We start from the raw sequence: 17,243 nt of genomic DNA on the forward strand, positions 1-17,243 counted from the left end.
GACCCTGCTTTCACCACTACTGCTGGCAACACATTCCATGCAATCACAACTCTTTGTAAAGAATTATCCTCTGACGTCTCCTCTCTACCTTCCTCCTAACACCTTAAAACTACGACCCAGTCAATTCTGCCTTGGGGAAAAAAATCTCTGGCTATCGACTCTATCCATGCCTCTCATTATCTTGTACACCTCAATCAAGTCACCTCTCTTCTTCCTCCTCTCCAGAGAGAAAAGTCTGAGCTCAGTCAACTTCTCCTTGTAAGTCAAGCCTTCCAGTCCAGGCAGCATCCTGGTAAATCTCTGCACCCTCTTCAAAGTCTCCACATCTTTCCTATAATAGGGTGACCAGAACTGGATGCAATATTCCAAGCATGGTCTCACCAGGGTTTTGTCAAGCTGCAGCAAAACCTCGCGGCTCTTTAACTTGATGCCTTTATTAATGAAAGCCAAAACACCAAATGCTTTCTGAACAACTCCATCCACTTGGGTGACAACTTTGAGGGATCTATGCACTTTAACACCAAGATCCCGCTGTTCCTCCTCACTGTCTGTTGTGCCCTTTCTGTGGAACAATTTCTCCAATCTGTACTTCACAACTCCTGCCTGATAGTGTCATATTTTTCTTTTCCCCAATTAAATATCATCTATACTCACTTTGTCCGTCGTGTCAATGACCACAGACTCAGTGTTCATTTCTGACTTTACCTACATTCTCCACGCACAAATTAGCACTGTGGTCCTTGATAGGCCTTACTCTTTGCATGGCTATCCTTTTACCCTTGATGCATTTGTAAATTAACTTAGGATTTTCCTTTATTTACCTTCCATTCTCCTTTAGTACCCCATTTTTGCTCTCCTGATTTCCTTTTTAAGGAACTCACTGCGCGTTCTGTACTTGTCTGGGGCACCGACTGTTTTGAGCCTTTGGTATCTACCTCATGCCTCTCTTTTTTTCTTTTTCCATCCTTTATATTCCTCGATCTCAAGAGTTCACTAGATTTGGTGATCCCACCATTTATTGGAATATATTGGGCCATACATTTCCCTATTTCCTTCTTGAATTGGTCCCACTGCTCTGACACAAATTTACCTGAAATTATCTGTTCCCAGGTATATTGGACATTTATTCTAATGCATAATACTGCTTTCTTGTATTGTATTCATTTGCAGTTCAAACTGGATTACTCTCTGGCTCTGTTGTTATGATGAGCTTTTTGATTAAAGCAAATACTTATAATATGAAGCCTATTAATATAAATTAGAACTTTAAAAAGTGTGTGATCCAATGAAATTGCTTCTACTTTAAACATTACTTTTTCTCTGACAATTTGATTATATTTCTTTTGGTTTCTTGAGTATAACATTAAAAGTCTGTTTTCACATTTCCAGTAATTGCAAATCTATCTTGACGATGAAAAGGAGATTACTTGTCTTACTGCTAGATAGTTCATTTTTGCAAGAAGATCCTATAAGAATGATGCGAACCTAAGTATGGGTTTTGATTTTGTCAATCCCTGCTTCAAGTGCATTGTTCAGGAACAAATCTCCTGCTAAATTTGCTCTGGAATGTAATCCATAGCATGTTAACAATAATAAAATTAGTCTTGTTGGTATGACACTAATTATGCATAACCTTTGGGAGTGACCAAGCTACAGATAGGACACAACCTGTGTATGATCACATTGCTTTTGAGTGGTGTAGAACACTCATGAAAAATTGCACCCAGCTCCATTGAATTTTGAGCTGCTTGAAGTCATCAGCTGGAACTATACAAGAACCACATGTGGTTGATGCTGTTAATCTGAATTAACTGAAAATGCAAAACCGATCCGACAACATCTTTTGGAGAGTGAAACATTTTCAAGTCAGTGACCCTTTGTCAGGGTTCTGACCAGCTGAGGGTTAACAGCATCTGCTGTTTGTGTCTCACTTTCCTCTTTAGTGGCTCTTTCCTCCGAGATTTATGTCTTCCTCTTTCTTCATTTTTGACACTGACATTTTCTTGCCTGTTTCACTATGTCCTTGTTTCCATTTTACTGGTTCACTGGTATGTCTCCTGGTATGTGTTCTCCTTGCTTTCTTTCTTTCTTATTGTTGCTTTGATCCCACTTTATTGAGGCAGCTAGTGACATCAGCTTCCGACTGTTCGACAAAGTGGGTGGTGAAAATGAACCCATTGCATTAGTGTTGTTGCCCCTTCCTGCACTGTCTTAGTCTTGCTTGGAATCTGGCCTGGATTAGCAAGGAATCTTTATGGTGAACTGTGAGCACAAACTTAACGTTGAGATCCTGAAATTGCAGCATATAATCCATTGTTGCACCAAGGTTGTGCTATAGTTGTCTTTGCACCCTCTCCACCAAAAGCAAAGCTTTCTTTTGAGATTAGATGCAAGCATCCATGTTTCACCACAGTCAACAAAATCCAGTCCCGTTTATCGATTGCAGGTTTTACAGATAACTTTTCTTGAGAACGGATAAGGGCTTTTTGGTCATTTCAAGTTAGATAGCAACTAGATTTAAACCAGAGACTGGACTCTTGAAAATGTAGTTGGGTGCTTGATGACTGTTACTTTAAGAAATAAACTTGCCTTAACAGCTAAGCTAAATGAAAACACCAGTTTAAAGCGAGCTAAATTGTCATGAAGAGGGTAGGGTCTCATTTTGATTTTATAAATATATTAAAGAACAGTGAATTTTCCTGGTATCCTGGACAAATCCTCTCCTTTTATCTGCACCTCCAAAAAGAAGTCAGCTATTTATTAATTCATTTGTTGCTTTAGGAATCTTGTTGCTCGCAAATTGGCAGGTGCACTGGTCCACACAACAGCAACACAATTCCAAAAGTAGTTCTTTGGCTGCACTATCGATTAGTAGATTTTTAGAATGTGATGAAATGTTAAATAAATGCAGAATAGATAAATAATCAATTTAAAGGAATCGTGTTTGGAGTTATGATTAACAGTAAAATGTTGCAATATAACTGTTGAGTGACTATTCCATATTATAGCTTTTGAAATATTGTACCTAATTTAAAGACATTTTGCGATTATGTTCAACGTGATAATATATTGCAAAACATTTTAAAGCAAACAAATATCATTCATGCATTCATATTAAACATTTTACAAGCTATAAAAACTCCTCTGACAACAGCAAAAGGTAGCTTATGTTTTTGACATTGGATCTGTAAATTTCTGATCTAGGATAACTTGGGAGGAAATAGTAAAACGGCTATGATAGCAACAATTAGCCCTGCTGGAGACAACTACGAAGAAACACTTTCCACACTGAGATATGCTGATCGGGCCAAACGCATTGTAAACCATGCTGTGGTGAACGAAGACCCAAATGCCAAGATCATTCGAGAGCTACGTGAGGAAGTGGAAAAATTGAAGGAGCAGCTAAGTCAGGCTGAGGTAAGGATATTAAGGTTAAATGTACAGGACTGGAGAGAAACACTGTGTTAGTAAGGTTTGACTCTATAACACAAACTGTGAATTTAACTGAGGCTTCCTTTATTCAAACTGCAAACATGGTTAAGATATTTAATGTTTGAGGGAGCTGAGCAAGCAAAAAAGTGGTCTTTAAACCTTTAAGAAGCACTGATTAGGACACAACCACAGTGTTGTGCCAGTTCTGGTCACCATATTTCAGAAACCCACCTTATTTGATAATGAACGTGAAGGAAGAATGTCTCCTTACCTGATCTAACCTACATATGACTGCAGACACACAATCATGTGGTAGATTTTTAACTGCCTTCTGAAATGACCGAACACACCATACAGTTCAAAAGCAGTTAGCAATAGGTAACAAATGCTGACCTTGTCAGAGACACTACATCCCATCTAAAAATAAAACAAAAAGGATATTAAGGACCTTGAGATGGTACAGAGAATTACAAGAATATTTCCAGGGATTTGAAATTTTAGCTCCAAGGTTAGGTTGAAGAAACTGATACTGTTGCTCTGTAACAAAGAGGATTGAGGAGATTTGATAAACATGTAAGACGTTATGATAGGTTTAGGTCAGGTCAACGTTAAAAAGTTTTCCCATTTGCTGTTTATTGGGAAGAAGTGGAAAGAACATTTGAAAGATTTTTTTTTAATCAGTGAGTGATACTTGTCTGGAAATGGCTGATATAAAGTGTAGAATCAGAGATAATCAATGATTTAACAAGGAAATTGGGTGCCCAGTGTTGAGAAATAAACTTCTAAGACTGCAGGCTCAGATCAGGGGGTTGGCTAGTCTGCTTTACAGAAAGATGACATGGACTCGATAGGCTAAATAGTCTGTCAGTGGTCTAATGACTTAACGGGTAGGATTTTATAGAGACAATGACGGCCTTTTCTGCAGTCTGGACCACTGACAGAACTCTCCTGTTGCCTCTGGTAAAGCCTATTGCAATTTGTCATTTGGGCATTAACAGGCCAGAAGTGGACCATTGTCTGGAGTCAAGGACCTTGAGGGCAGATATGCAGCCCTTATCATGTTACGATTAAGAGCTAGAGCTTGTCTGTACTTGACAATATCACTGGGCAGGCAATAACTACTGCAGGTGCTCCACTCACCTGAGGTCTTGAGTTGAATAGGTTCCCGGGCACAGGTGGGCAGTCGCAGGAAAGTATTTGAGGAAATGGGAGGGACAGGCATTGTGCAGTGCAGGATGCTGGTTCTCTGCAATACTTCCCAATTCCTGATATTAGATCCCACAGTCAGGTACTGAGTCCCTTTGAATGGATCACCCTTCTTGGCCCTGTGGGAAGTTGGCATGTTTGCTTGTCCTGCTCCCCATATGGTGAACCTCCTATTTATCCCTGGGGTAATATTAGTGGTAGTGGAATGTTGGCCTTTCCACTCTTCCTTAATCAGGGTGGAGGTGGGAAGATGGTAGTGCCTGTCTGCCTCCCTGTCCCCAATTAAATGCCACAACTGCCACCAGATTCACCACTGGGAAAGGCACACGATTTGCCACTATGAAAATCAATTGAGTGCACTCAATTGCCTGCCAGTGAGTGAAGTGTTGCAAGCTATGATTAAGAGGTAATTTGGTTGTTTGGTTCAGTTGTAATTTGACTATAACAGTAATAGTCTGTTTTTTTTGCTTTTTTCATTTTAGGCAATGAAAGCTCCTGAGCTCAAAGAGAAATTAGAGGAATCTGAAAAGCTCATTAAAGATTTGACTATCACTTGGGAGGAGAAACTGAGAAAAACTGAAGAAATCGCACAGGTTTGTTAATAGGAGAAAATTAATTTGAGGTTTAGTTCTTGTTATTGTTTTATTGTAGGTACTGATTTTAGAATAAAAATGATTTCTGTCAATTTACCATTACTTGCATATTTTTAAACTAAAACCTTTAATCTTTGGCATTAAGTTGCTTCCTTTTTTCAATGTAATTAAAAGGAGGTGACAATGTCCTATAATTTAAACCATTGTGAGGTGGTGTGTAGTAATGATTAAATGTTGCTCCATGTAATGGAGCATTATATATTGAATCTCTCCTCTGTGTGACTGCCACCTAGAGTGTCTTACATTTTTGCTATGTTATCAAATACATTGATAATTTTGCATTAGATTGATTAATGAATGTTTACACTTAGGGGAACTGAAGTTATAGGTACAGAAACAAACAAACGAACTTGGCTCAAGAAATTGTCAATTCAAGTGCAGCCGCTTTCTAAGCTGTTTATTTTCTGTCATGATTGTTACTTTTTCGAGAAAGTAGGCTAGAGTCTCTATCAGTTCTCCTATTCCAATGTGCAACCCAAGTAGATGGATTCATATCTTGAATTATACTCGGAAATTTTATTTTTCCATTAGAAGTGCTGATGGAAATATAATATTTGATTCTGTGCACTTTTCACATTCGTTCATCTTTTCTGTACATTGCTTTCCAATCATTAAAAGTTGGTCTGGTTTTTGTGGGTGAAGTTGTCAACGTTCACGGATATTGCTCTGAAACTGACAGCAACATTTGGAATTGCTTGTAGGCAGTTAATCTGACGATCCAGAAGTTGTCAGTGATTTTGTACTTCTCCATGGGGTACGCTGTTTAAGTTTCCTCAGGCTGGAAATAGAAATCACCTAACTGATCGAACATACCTTTAAATACTAGCAGTTTCACTATTAAAATCCCAACAATTGTGCAATTTGTTGAATGAAGTGTAACTGGGTTTTTTTTTTTAAGTTTGATGTTTCTGTATCAAACATAATTCCAATTATATATTCCAATCATTTATTTTGCTCTTTATAAGATTTGGTTTAAAAATGTAGTGTAATCAGTGCATTATATTTCAATTTGCTCTCTGGGAATACATCAGTGTGAGGAGCTGCTTATTCAACTTGATCATACAACTGTAGCTGTATGCCTTGCGATCCTTGTGATTTAGTGCCCGATTCGGTTTAGTGTAAGGAAAGGGGATTGCTAGATCTTCACCTGCAGCTTTCTTGGAGGTCAGTGATGAATGCTACAACTTCAAGATGGGCTACAAAGTAAGGGAGTTAATTGAAAATTGACTAGATAAATAACTGTTTAGTCACAGATTTTGATCAAAAATAAAACAAACTAAGGTAGAGTTGAGGATCTGCATTTTTTTATCTTGGACAATGGGTGAGAAAATTGTGATGAATGAGTTTTTAAATTGCACTGGCAATTAATAGTTTAAGCTATTCAGAGTTCAAAATGAGGATTATCCATTCACTTGAGTTTGCTTGGAATTAGTCTTTGATATTTTGCTTCCTTTAAAGGCAATCTCATTTGATTTAAATTGTTTTTCTATCTCGTTACCCATGGATTTCTATAATATTTCATTGAAGCTGAATTGGGCAAGATTTGTTGGGTAGCTACTGTAAATCCTACAGTGTCAGGATTTAATTTAATTTAAGGTTAACATGAAGAGCAATGGATTAGGTCAATACATGCATCATCTAGCAAACAAAATTGAATTTGGCAAGCATTTTCTAAATAACCTGTTTTGTTTTCTGTGCAATAAGATATTCTTTGGAGTATATAGCTTTTTAAATTAGGAACTGTGATCTGGTTTACAAACACGATTTAATGCAATTTTTTGTGTGCAAGTAAATTAAAACTAGTACTCTGAAGGATTCTAAGTTAGACCAAATCTGATTAGTAGAACCTGTGCAATGTTTTCTGCTGAAATCAAATTACTGTAATCTCATGGCTTTTGCAAATTAAGATTCAGGTTCAAGCTGACTATGATAAGTAGCATTTGTGTCACACAAGTGCCAGACAATGACCATCTCTAACAAGAGATTCTAGCTATCTCCAATTGGCATTTACTGACATGGACCATTAATGAATTTCCGATCCTTGCCTCCAACATCCCAGTCCCACTCTCTCTCTTTCCCACTTACTGAATTGCTGTCTCACTCATTCAGTTTCTGTCTCACGCTGTCGCTCTGTTTCAACATTACCCTGAATCAGCAGTATTGTGGGTGCTTCACCATAATAAGGACTGCAACAGTTCAACAAGGCAGCTCACCTCCACCTTGTTGAGCGCAATTCAGCATCGTCTACAAATTCTGGCCGAGCCAGCAATACCCCTTTCTGTAAAGAATAAATAAGTCAAGATGTAGAAGTACATATGTTTGCTTCGAAGTGTTAGGGTGAACCCTTGTCACTTGAATTTCAAAGGGGTTCTGTTGTGTTTTATTGTCTTATCTGCAGGAACGACAAAAGCAACTTGAAAGTATGGGCATCTCCCTGGAGTCCTCTGGCATTAAAGTTGGGGATGACAAGTGCTTTTTAGTCAACCTGAATGCTGATCCTGCACTCAATGAACTGCTTGTCTATTACTTGAAAGTGAGTATTCATAACAAACTGCAGTTGAGGATTCTTGTGGCACTGTGATAGTGTCCCTACCCCTCAACCAGGAGACCAGAGTTCAAGTTCCACCTGTTCCAGAGGTGTGTCATAACATTTGGACAGGTTGATTAGGAAAAGGACAAATCACTGTTGTGCTGAGGGTGAATGCTGTCAAATATGTCATGATTTTGCTTGGAAACTTTCTTCTCCAAAGCCGCTGCGTAAAAATAAGTTGCAATCTTAACTTGTCTGCAGCACAAAGAAGAATAGATTTTGCATGACTTTTTTTTTCATCTGACTGTAGAAGTAATCACACCAATTATTGTTTAACTCGACCAGCCTGGGTATCTGTTCATCTTTGTGTATAGAGTGGTACTGTGCATCTAACCTGACTTAAGATTGCGCAATACTGGTGTTGAGTTCATTGTGAAAAACTTAACAATCTTTGCTGATGATCATAACAAAGAGCTTGGACAGAGGACCTTTGACATAGATGAGCAATCTACCCTGCACCTGTTAGAAACAGTTATGCTTGTTATAAGAGAACTCAAGATTTATATTACATTATGAAAACTAAAAAAGCTTGTCCATACATGTTCATATATACATGTTAAATACCAGTAAACCACAAAATATGTATGTAGAAAATAATGTAGTAGAAAATTAATTAAGATTAATTAAAATTAATTTTGCTCAAAAAATGGACACCAATTTCTGTTCCTCTGAATTTCAGGGTTTAAATATTTAACCTCAGCCTAAACATGCATTTACGCTCTGCCTGTATTGGGCAGGTAAAGCTGGGTAAGGTCAGGACATAGGATTCTGTCAAAACAGCAATGAGTTTGTAATTCGACTTGTGCAACCTGACAGTGTAGCTTTAATTTTGATTTTTTTTTGTCTCTTTTTCACAATTCTTAAGTTTTAAGTGTGATTGGGTTATGCAAATTTACAGCATTAAAACATTTGGTGTGATGTTACCTGAAGGTATTCATGCTGTTCATGAACATCTTCCTGGTATGCTACTCTAAACCCTTTGAGCAAATCCATTGAGATTTTTCTCAGTGATGTATGTTGATAACTTCTCACTAAATGCATCTGTGCTGTTCACCTCAAATACTTAACGTGATAACAAGTTTGACACTAATTTTCCTGAATTCCCTACTAGATGACTAAAGATGGTCATTATCTTAGATTTGTGGATAATAATTAGGCATCTCCCCAAAACTGGTTTCCATATCAGATCATCTTGCTATATTCAGTGGCAAATTCTTTTGGCTATGACTCAGAAGGTCATAGGTTCAAGTTCCACTCAAGACTTCAGTAGAAAATCTAAGCTGCTGCTTCACATTGGAACAGAAAGAGTGGTGCACATTCAAAAGTGCCATATTTTGATTCCCTAATAGTCTGCTGATTGCGATTCAGCCCATTTACCAGTATAGATTTGATGGGCTGAAAGGCTACTTCCTTTGTTCTAACTTTTTATGAAGTGGAATGGACACATTCGAGAGCTGCAGATCATACCAGAATTGATGAAGTGGACAGTGAAGGAGGTTATCACAGAGTACAATGGGACCTTGATCTGCTGGACCAAGGAGTGGCAGGTGGAGTTCTATTTAGATAAATGTGAGGTCCTGCATTTTGGAAAGGCAAATCGGGCAGGACTCATACACTTAATGGTAAGGTCCTAGGGAGTGTTGCTGAACAAAGAGATCTTCAAGTGCAGGTTCGTAGTTCTTGAAAGTGGAGTTGCAGGTAGATAGGATAGTTGAAGGTGTGTGGTATGCTTTCCTTTATTGGTCAATGTATTGAGTATAGGAGTTGGGAGGTCATGTTGCGGCTGTACAGAACATTGGTTAGGCACTTTTGGAATATTATGTGCAATTCTGGTCTCCCTGCTTTAGGAAAAATGTTGTGAAAACCAAAAGGGTTTAAAAAAGATTTACAAGGATGTTACCAGGGGGATTTGAGCTATAGGGAGAAGCTGAACAGGCTGGGGCTATTTTCCCTGGAGAATTGGAGACTGAGGGGTGACCTTATAGAGATTTATAAAATCATGAGGGGCATGGATAGAGTGAGTAGCCAAGGTCTTTTCCCTATGGTGTAGGAGTCCAAAACCAGAGAGTATGAGTTTAAGGTGAGAAGGCAAAAATTTAAAAAGGACCTGGGGGGTTACTTTTTCCACACAGAGGATGGAGCATGTATGGAACAAGCTGCCAAAGGAAGTAGTGGCAGCTAGTATAATTACAACATTTAAATGGAATCAGGATGGGTACATGAATAGGAAGTGTTCAGAGCGATGTGGGCTAAATGCTGGCACATGGGACCAGATTCATTTCGAATATCTGGTTGCCATGGACGAGTTGGACTGAAGAGGTAAAAACAATGACTGCAGATGCTGGAAACCAAACTCTGGATAAGTGGTGCTGGAAGAGCACAGCAGTTCAGGCAGCATCCAAGGAGCTTCGAAATCGGCGTTTTGGGCAAAAGCCCTTCATCAGGAATAAAGGCAGTGAGCCTGAAGCGTGGAGAGATAAGCTAGAGGAGGGTGGGGAGAAAGTAGCATAGAGTACAATGGGTGAGTGGGGGAGGGGATGAAGGTGATAGGTCAGGGAGGAGAGGGTGGAGTGGATAGGTGGAAAAGGAGATAGGCAGGTAGGACAAGTCCGGACAAGTCATGGGGACAGTGCTAAGCTGGAAGTTTGGAACTAGGTTAGGTGGGGGAAGGGGAAATGAGGAAACTGTTAGAACGCCTCATCTTCTGCCTCGGAACACTTCAACCCCAGGGCATCAATGTGGACTTCAACAGTTTCCTCCTTGGATGCTGCCTGAACTGCTGTGCTCTTCCAGCACCACTAATCCAGAGTTGGACTGAAGAGTCCATTTCCATGCTGTGTATATCTGACTGTGATCCACCTGTCAAAGTCTAATAAATCCCTACTGTACTGTAATTACTGAATTATTATTTAATCATTGGAAAATTGACAGTCTGTGTTATAAAATACGTATCAAAGGTATTTGTCCCTAAACCCTCCTTTGGTAAGCTATTTCAGAAAAGACCACCCTCTCAATACTATCCTCTTATTCCAAATGTGGAATATAAAGCAGAATAAGGACTATATAACAGACTTGTTCTTGTGGTTATGCACAATTGTTGCTATTCCACATATTTGAGTGCGATCTTCGTGTAATTTGCCGTCCTACCTTGTGGTTAGTGAGGTTTGATATGCTTATAATGTGGAGTCACACTGTGCCAGGTTTCCACTACGACAACTTCATGTTACCTCAACTAACAGGAACGATGATCTACACTCTGTTCAGTCGCATCTTGATTGTAAAATCACATCTTCCTTTTTCCAAAAAGTACAGCAACATGATAAAAGCAAATGCTTCCTTATTGAGAGCTCAGTGGATGTTATTGAAATGTATTGTTATTTTCAGTAGCTATTTTCTGCATTTGTGCACTTCATGTTTTGCAATTGCCACTGACTCCGGCTTTAAATTATTTCTCGGCTGCACATTTAATCAGAAAAAAAATGTTACGGTTAAATATTTGGCAAGCCATGTTACTGCTTACAGCAGGCATGGAAACATTGATTCAGGCTGAGTCACTCAAGTCACTTGTATGCATCCTGTGAATATTTATAGCCAAGTATAAGGTGCTGACCTTTAAACTTCTGATATTCTCAACAGCATCACACCAGGGTTGGTGCAGATGAATCTCAGGACATACAGCTGTGTGGAATTGGCATCCAGCCTGAGCACTGTGTCATTGACATTTCAGCAGATGGGGATGTTATTCTCTGCCCAAATGAAAATGCCAGGTAATATTTTCACTGTAGACCAGGTGAGAGTTTCAATGTAGAAAAACCCATTGCAGTCATCCTCTTGCCACGTGGTTCAGATTTAATCATTATACTTCCCGATCAAGGTTAAGTAGAACTCCCAGTGTATAACCTGTGAAAGGGAAGCAGCATAGACTCTTTCTGTTAAGAAATTGGCAGACCTAATATACATCCCATATATCTTCCATTTGACAACATTTTTAATTTGTTAATATTTTGCATGTGGTTATCTCATTGATGTTTAGCTTTAGTTTGTGTACTTAGTAATGTCTATTCAGTTGGATGTGTCTGACCTCTGACTAAAAATCTCAGACGAACATAGGTCTTTCATCTTTTTAAGTTTTGATTTATTAAACACAGTGGCCATTCAGGTAGGATACTGTACCATCTGCCTCCAGCTGCTGTTGATTACTGCCCAGCAGAAATAGATGTAATTGAGCAAGCTTTCATATTTATCCCCAACCAGTGACTATCCTGCTGCAATCAGAAGCTATGGGTGCAAGACTGAGCTGCTTTTCAGTGGTGTGCACCATGTTTATGCTCATTCTAGATTGGGGGTCAATTTCTAGCTAAACTAATTTAAATCATTCCAATTAAATTCGTGGCAGTAGATAGCAGAACATGAAGGTGGGACTCATCAATCAGTCAAGATGAGATGGAGGTGAAAGGTGGATTTACGGAGACCAGGGTGTGAGCTGTGTTGTGATATCTACTGAATACAATGAATTGTAAATGGTTTTAGCATACTGAGTATTCTAGATGGTATTAGAATAAATGGTTTATGGAATAAAGTTTCAGTTTGAGTATTATACCAGGTTCTTTGCGCTTGCTCAGTAATTGATCCATTACTTGCATTTCTGCTTCTGCTGCATTGATTTTGTTTGGGTCATATGATGTAATTTAAGAATTTCATCATTTCAAGAACAACACTGTGTCACTGTTTGAATAGTCTATCTTCTGATTTTTTTTAAAAAATATACCCTGTATTGAGAATAATTGTTGCATATTACAACAAATGTGTGTTCATGAAATTCTTGTTTTGACTAATTATGTTCAAATTGCACTTCTAAGTTTTTCCTTAACTGCTGCATATTGGGCCCTTTTTTTAAACTGGATTGGTGAGGATAGAAGCCAAAGTTGTCTTTGCAGTCTAGATATGTTCTTTAGAATATGCATCAGTTATAATACATTTTTAAAATAGTAGGGAAATTTCTGCACAGGGTCACAGACTCAGTTGCACTATTGGGAGGTCAGAACAGGAGCTAGGTCCATCCCTCAAATACAAGGGAGAGAGCATCAGAATATTCATCACTTTAAAGTTGTTGTTGTTCGCCTTAAGGATAAACTGAAATGGTGCGCTGATTGCGGATGGGGAAAGATACAAGCAAAACAGTTCCTGCATATTTAGAATGTTTTAATATATTCTGTATATTGATTATTGTTGTCTGTTTTTCATATTTAATAATATTGGTTTTAATTTTTTCAATTTGGTCTTTTTGCAGAGAAGATCTTTAATTTGGACATTGAACCTTGTAGCATGTTATCAATTATCAGTGTGATCACCCACACAAATACACACCCACACAATACACACCCACACAAACACACGCACCCAAGTATACACACACGCACCCACGCAAACACACACACCCTTCTGTTCTCCCAGTTACATGGTGACTGTGACCTTTGTAAAACAAGGGATGAGCAACATGCTCTGTCAAACATCTAACCTGTCGTCTAAGTACTTAATTTGTTATTTTCTTAAACAAAAGGTTTGGGTATCAGACTGCATCGGACATATTTTGTACTGTAGACCTTCTGATGTGGAATCAGCTGAAAAATAGCCAGGCATTTCTTGTTATCCAGGTTTTTGAATTTATAGAATTTATCTTGGTCCGATATTCCCATATTATATGAATTGAAATCTATATGATATTGAGAACATGCAAGTCTTAATTCAGCAAACTGGACATGATGTCCTTGTTATTTATCCTTTATTAACGTCATAGTCTGGCTTCATAGATTTTGAAACGTTGTTCAGATTTGTTCAGCTCTTCGTGGATTGCTAGATGTCTTTCCTCCCCTCTTTCTTTCACATAATGTCATCTTTGATGATTCAATAATGATAACACTCCTAACCTGTATACAACTCAGGAGTTGTCTAAAGAGTTTGCCAGACTGTGTTCAAATTTTATTAAGTTAAAAATCACACAACACCAGCTTATATTCCAACAGGTTTAATTGGAAGCACACGTGCTTTCGGAGCGCTGCTCCTTCATCAGGTGATAGTGGAGGACACAATTCTAAGGCACAGAATTTATAGCAAAAATTTACAGTGTAATGTAACTGAAATTATACATTGAAAAATACCTTGATTATCTGTTGAGTCTTTCATCTGTTCGAGTACCATGATAGTTTCACTTCTTTCATGTGTAAATCACAAAACCTTTGTTTAAAAGTTGCATTCTCAGGTTAGCTGTAACAACGGACGTTAGCTAGACAATATGTTGAAGGTGTTAGCTCCCTGTGTTCTCTGTCTGCCATGATGTTTAGATTGATTCTAATCTAAAAAGTGAGATAACAGAGTTTTGCATGAATTCGTGCATTTTTTGAGCAAAGTACAATGTAATTCTGCAAGTACAAATTCACCCCAAAAAAATATGTCTGCATGTGGGTCTTTGTGTGTCTGTCTGTCTGGGTTGGGGGTTGTGAGTGTGTGTGTGTGTATGATTTGGAGATGCCGGTGTTGGACTGGGGTGTACAAAGTTTAAAAATCACACAACACCAGGTTACAGTCCAACAGGTTTAATTGGAAGCACACTAGCTTTTGGAGCGACACTCCTTCATCAGGTGATAGTCTGTAGAGTGTCTTAAGTCTGTGAGGGGGTGCGGGTGGGAGTGTGTGCGCGTGTCTGGTGTGGGGGGTTGTCAGTGTCAGAGAGAGAGAGTGTACATATGTGTGCATGAGTGTAGAGTGGCCTAAGTCTCTGAGACTGTGTGTGTGTGTGTGTCTGTGTGTCTGTGTACAACTGTGTCCGTGTGTGTGTGTGTGTATAGTGCAATGGTGGTCACCTGTAACGTGACACAAACCAAAGGTCCCAGTTGAGGCCCTCCCTGTGAGTACCAAACTTAGCTATCAGCCTCTGCTCGGCCACCTTTCGCTGCTGCGTGTCCCGAAGTACGCCTTGGAGGATTCAGGTCCAGGACATTTGACCTCGGACCTTCGAGTGACCATTCTCCAAGGAGGACTTCGGGACAGGCAGCAGTGAAAAGTGGCCAAGCAGAGGCCGATAGCTAAGTTCGGTACCCATAGGGAGGGCTTCAACCGGGACCTTAGGTTCATGCTACATTACAAGTGACCACCATTGCACTATACACGCTCCCACTCTCGCCCACTCCTCCCCCGCCCCCCCACTCCCCACTTCTTGTTTTAATGCAAGCAGTGCAATAGATAATGCAGATGAATTTAGGGTTTGGATTAGTACCTGGGAGTATGGTGTTATTATTACTGAGACTTGGTTAAGAGATTTGATTGGCAACTAAATATCCCAGGATATCGATACTTCAGGCGGGATAGAGAGGGAGGTAAAAGGGGTGGAGGAGTTGCATTACTGGTCAGAGAGGATATCACAGCTGTGCTGAAGGAGGGCAGTGAGGCAATATGGGCTGAGCTCAGAAAAAGAAAGGGTGTGGTAACAGTGCTGGGCCTGTACAACAGGCCTCCCAAAAGTAAGCGGGAGATAGAGGTACAAATATGTAAACAGATTATTGAAAGATGTAGGAGCAACAGGGCGGTGTTGATAGAAGATTTTAATTTTCTCAATATTGAGTGAGATTCACTTAGTGCTAAAGGTCTAGTTGGAGCAGAATTTCTAAGGAGCATTCAAGAGGGTTTTCTAGAGCATTATGTAAATAGTCCAACTTGGGAAGGGGCCATACTGGACCTGGTGTTGGGGAATGAGTCCGGCCAGGTGGTTGAAGTTTCAGTAATGGATTACCTTGGGAATAGCGATTATAATTATGTAAGTTTTAGAATACTCATAGACAAAGACGAGAGTAGTCCTAAATGAAGTATGCTAAATTAGGGGAAGGCTAACAGTACCAAAATTCTGTAGGAGCTGGGGAATGTAGACTGGGAGCAGGTGTTTGAAGGTAAATCCACATTTCATCTGTGGGAGGCTTTTAAAGAAAGGTTGATTAGAGTGCAGGAGAGACATATTCCTGTGAAAATGAGTGTTAGAAGTGGCAAGATTAGGGAACCATGGATGACAAGTGAAATTGAGAGACTGGCTAGGAGGAAAAAGGAAGGATGCATAAGATCTAGGTGACTGAAGACAGACGAAGGTTTGGAAGAATATCTGCAAAGTAGGACACATCTGAAAAGATGAATGAAGATGGCTAACAGGGTTAGGCAGAATCCCAAAGCCTTTTATTCATATGTAAGGAGCAAAAGGGTAACTAGAGAAAGGGTTGGCCCACTCAAGGACAAAGGAGGAAAGTTATGAGTGGAGTCAGAGAAAATGGGTGAGATTCTTAACGAGTACTTTGCGTAGGTATTCACTGAGGAGAGGACATGACAGATGCTGAGGTTAGGGATAGATGTTTGATTACACGAGGCCAAATCAGCATAAGGAGAGACATTAAGCTGGACAAGTCTCCAGGTCCAGATGGGATCTATCCCAGGTTCCTGAGGGAAGCAAGAGAGGAAATAGCTGGGGCCTTAACAGATATCTTTGCAGCATCCTTGAACGTGGGTGAGGACTTAGAGGACTGGAGAGTTGTTAATGTTGTCCCCTTGTTTAAGAAGGGTAGCAGGAATAATCTAGGTAATTATAGACTGGTGAGCCTGACGTCTATGGTAGGGAAGCCATTGGAGAAGATACTGAGTGATAGGATTTATTCCCATTTGGAATAAAATGGGCTTATCAGTGATCTGCAACATGGTTTTGTGCAAGGAAGGTCATGTCTTACCAACTTAATTGAATTCTTTGAGACATTGACAAAGTTGATTGATGAAGGAAGGACTGTAGATGTCATAAACCATGGACCTCAGTAAGGCATTTGATAGGGTTCTCAATGGTAGGCTGATGGAGAAAGTCAAAGTCACACCGTACTAGCTAGATGGATAAAGAACTGGCTGGGCAACAGGAGACAGTAGTCGTGGAAGGGAGTTTCTCAAAATGAGAACTGTGACCAGTGGTGTTCCACAGGGATCTGTGCTGGGACCACTGTTGTTTGTGATATACATAAATGATCTGGAGGAAGGTACAGGTGATCTGATTAGCAAGTTTGCAGATGACACTAAGATTGATGGAGTGGCAGATGGTGAAGAGGATTGTCAGAGAATACAGCAGAATATATATAGATTGGAGAGTTGGGTGGAGAAATGGCAGATGGAGTTCAATCCGGACAAATGTGAGGTGATGCATTGTGGAAGATCCAATTCAAGAGCACACTATACAGTAAATGGAAAAATCCTGGAAAAAAATTTATGTACACATACATCTGGGTGTTGAGATCTGATGTACCCTGAATGTGGCAACACAGGTCAATAGTGGTCAAGAAGGCATACAC

The 17,243-nt window shown here is 39.5% G+C and overlaps 1 protein-coding gene across 8 annotated transcripts in view; it reads left to right on the top strand.

The window, feature by feature from the left end:
* kif13a (kinesin family member 13A) overlaps positions 1-17,243 on the top strand; it is a 331,165-nt gene that overhangs the window by 201,171 nt on the left and 112,751 nt on the right. For all 8 annotated transcript variants that reach the window (XM_043719132.2, XM_043719126.2, XM_043719128.2 and 5 more), the window contains 4 exons: positions 3,205-3,417; positions 5,121-5,231; positions 7,690-7,824; positions 11,518-11,648. In XM_043719132.2, the coding sequence (XP_043575067.2) occupies positions 3,205-3,417; positions 5,121-5,231; positions 7,690-7,824; positions 11,518-11,648 (590 nt within the window). The remainder of the gene's footprint in view (positions 1-3,204; positions 3,418-5,120; positions 5,232-7,689; positions 7,825-11,517; positions 11,649-17,243) is intronic.

Source organism: Chiloscyllium plagiosum, unplaced genomic scaffold, assembly GCF_037043375.1.
Source record: "Chiloscyllium plagiosum isolate Xiang-an unplaced genomic scaffold, Cpla_swu_hap1 HiC_scaffold_34, whole genome shotgun sequence".
In the NCBI taxonomy this organism is placed as follows: domain Eukaryota; kingdom Metazoa; phylum Chordata; class Chondrichthyes; order Orectolobiformes; family Hemiscylliidae; genus Chiloscyllium; species Chiloscyllium plagiosum.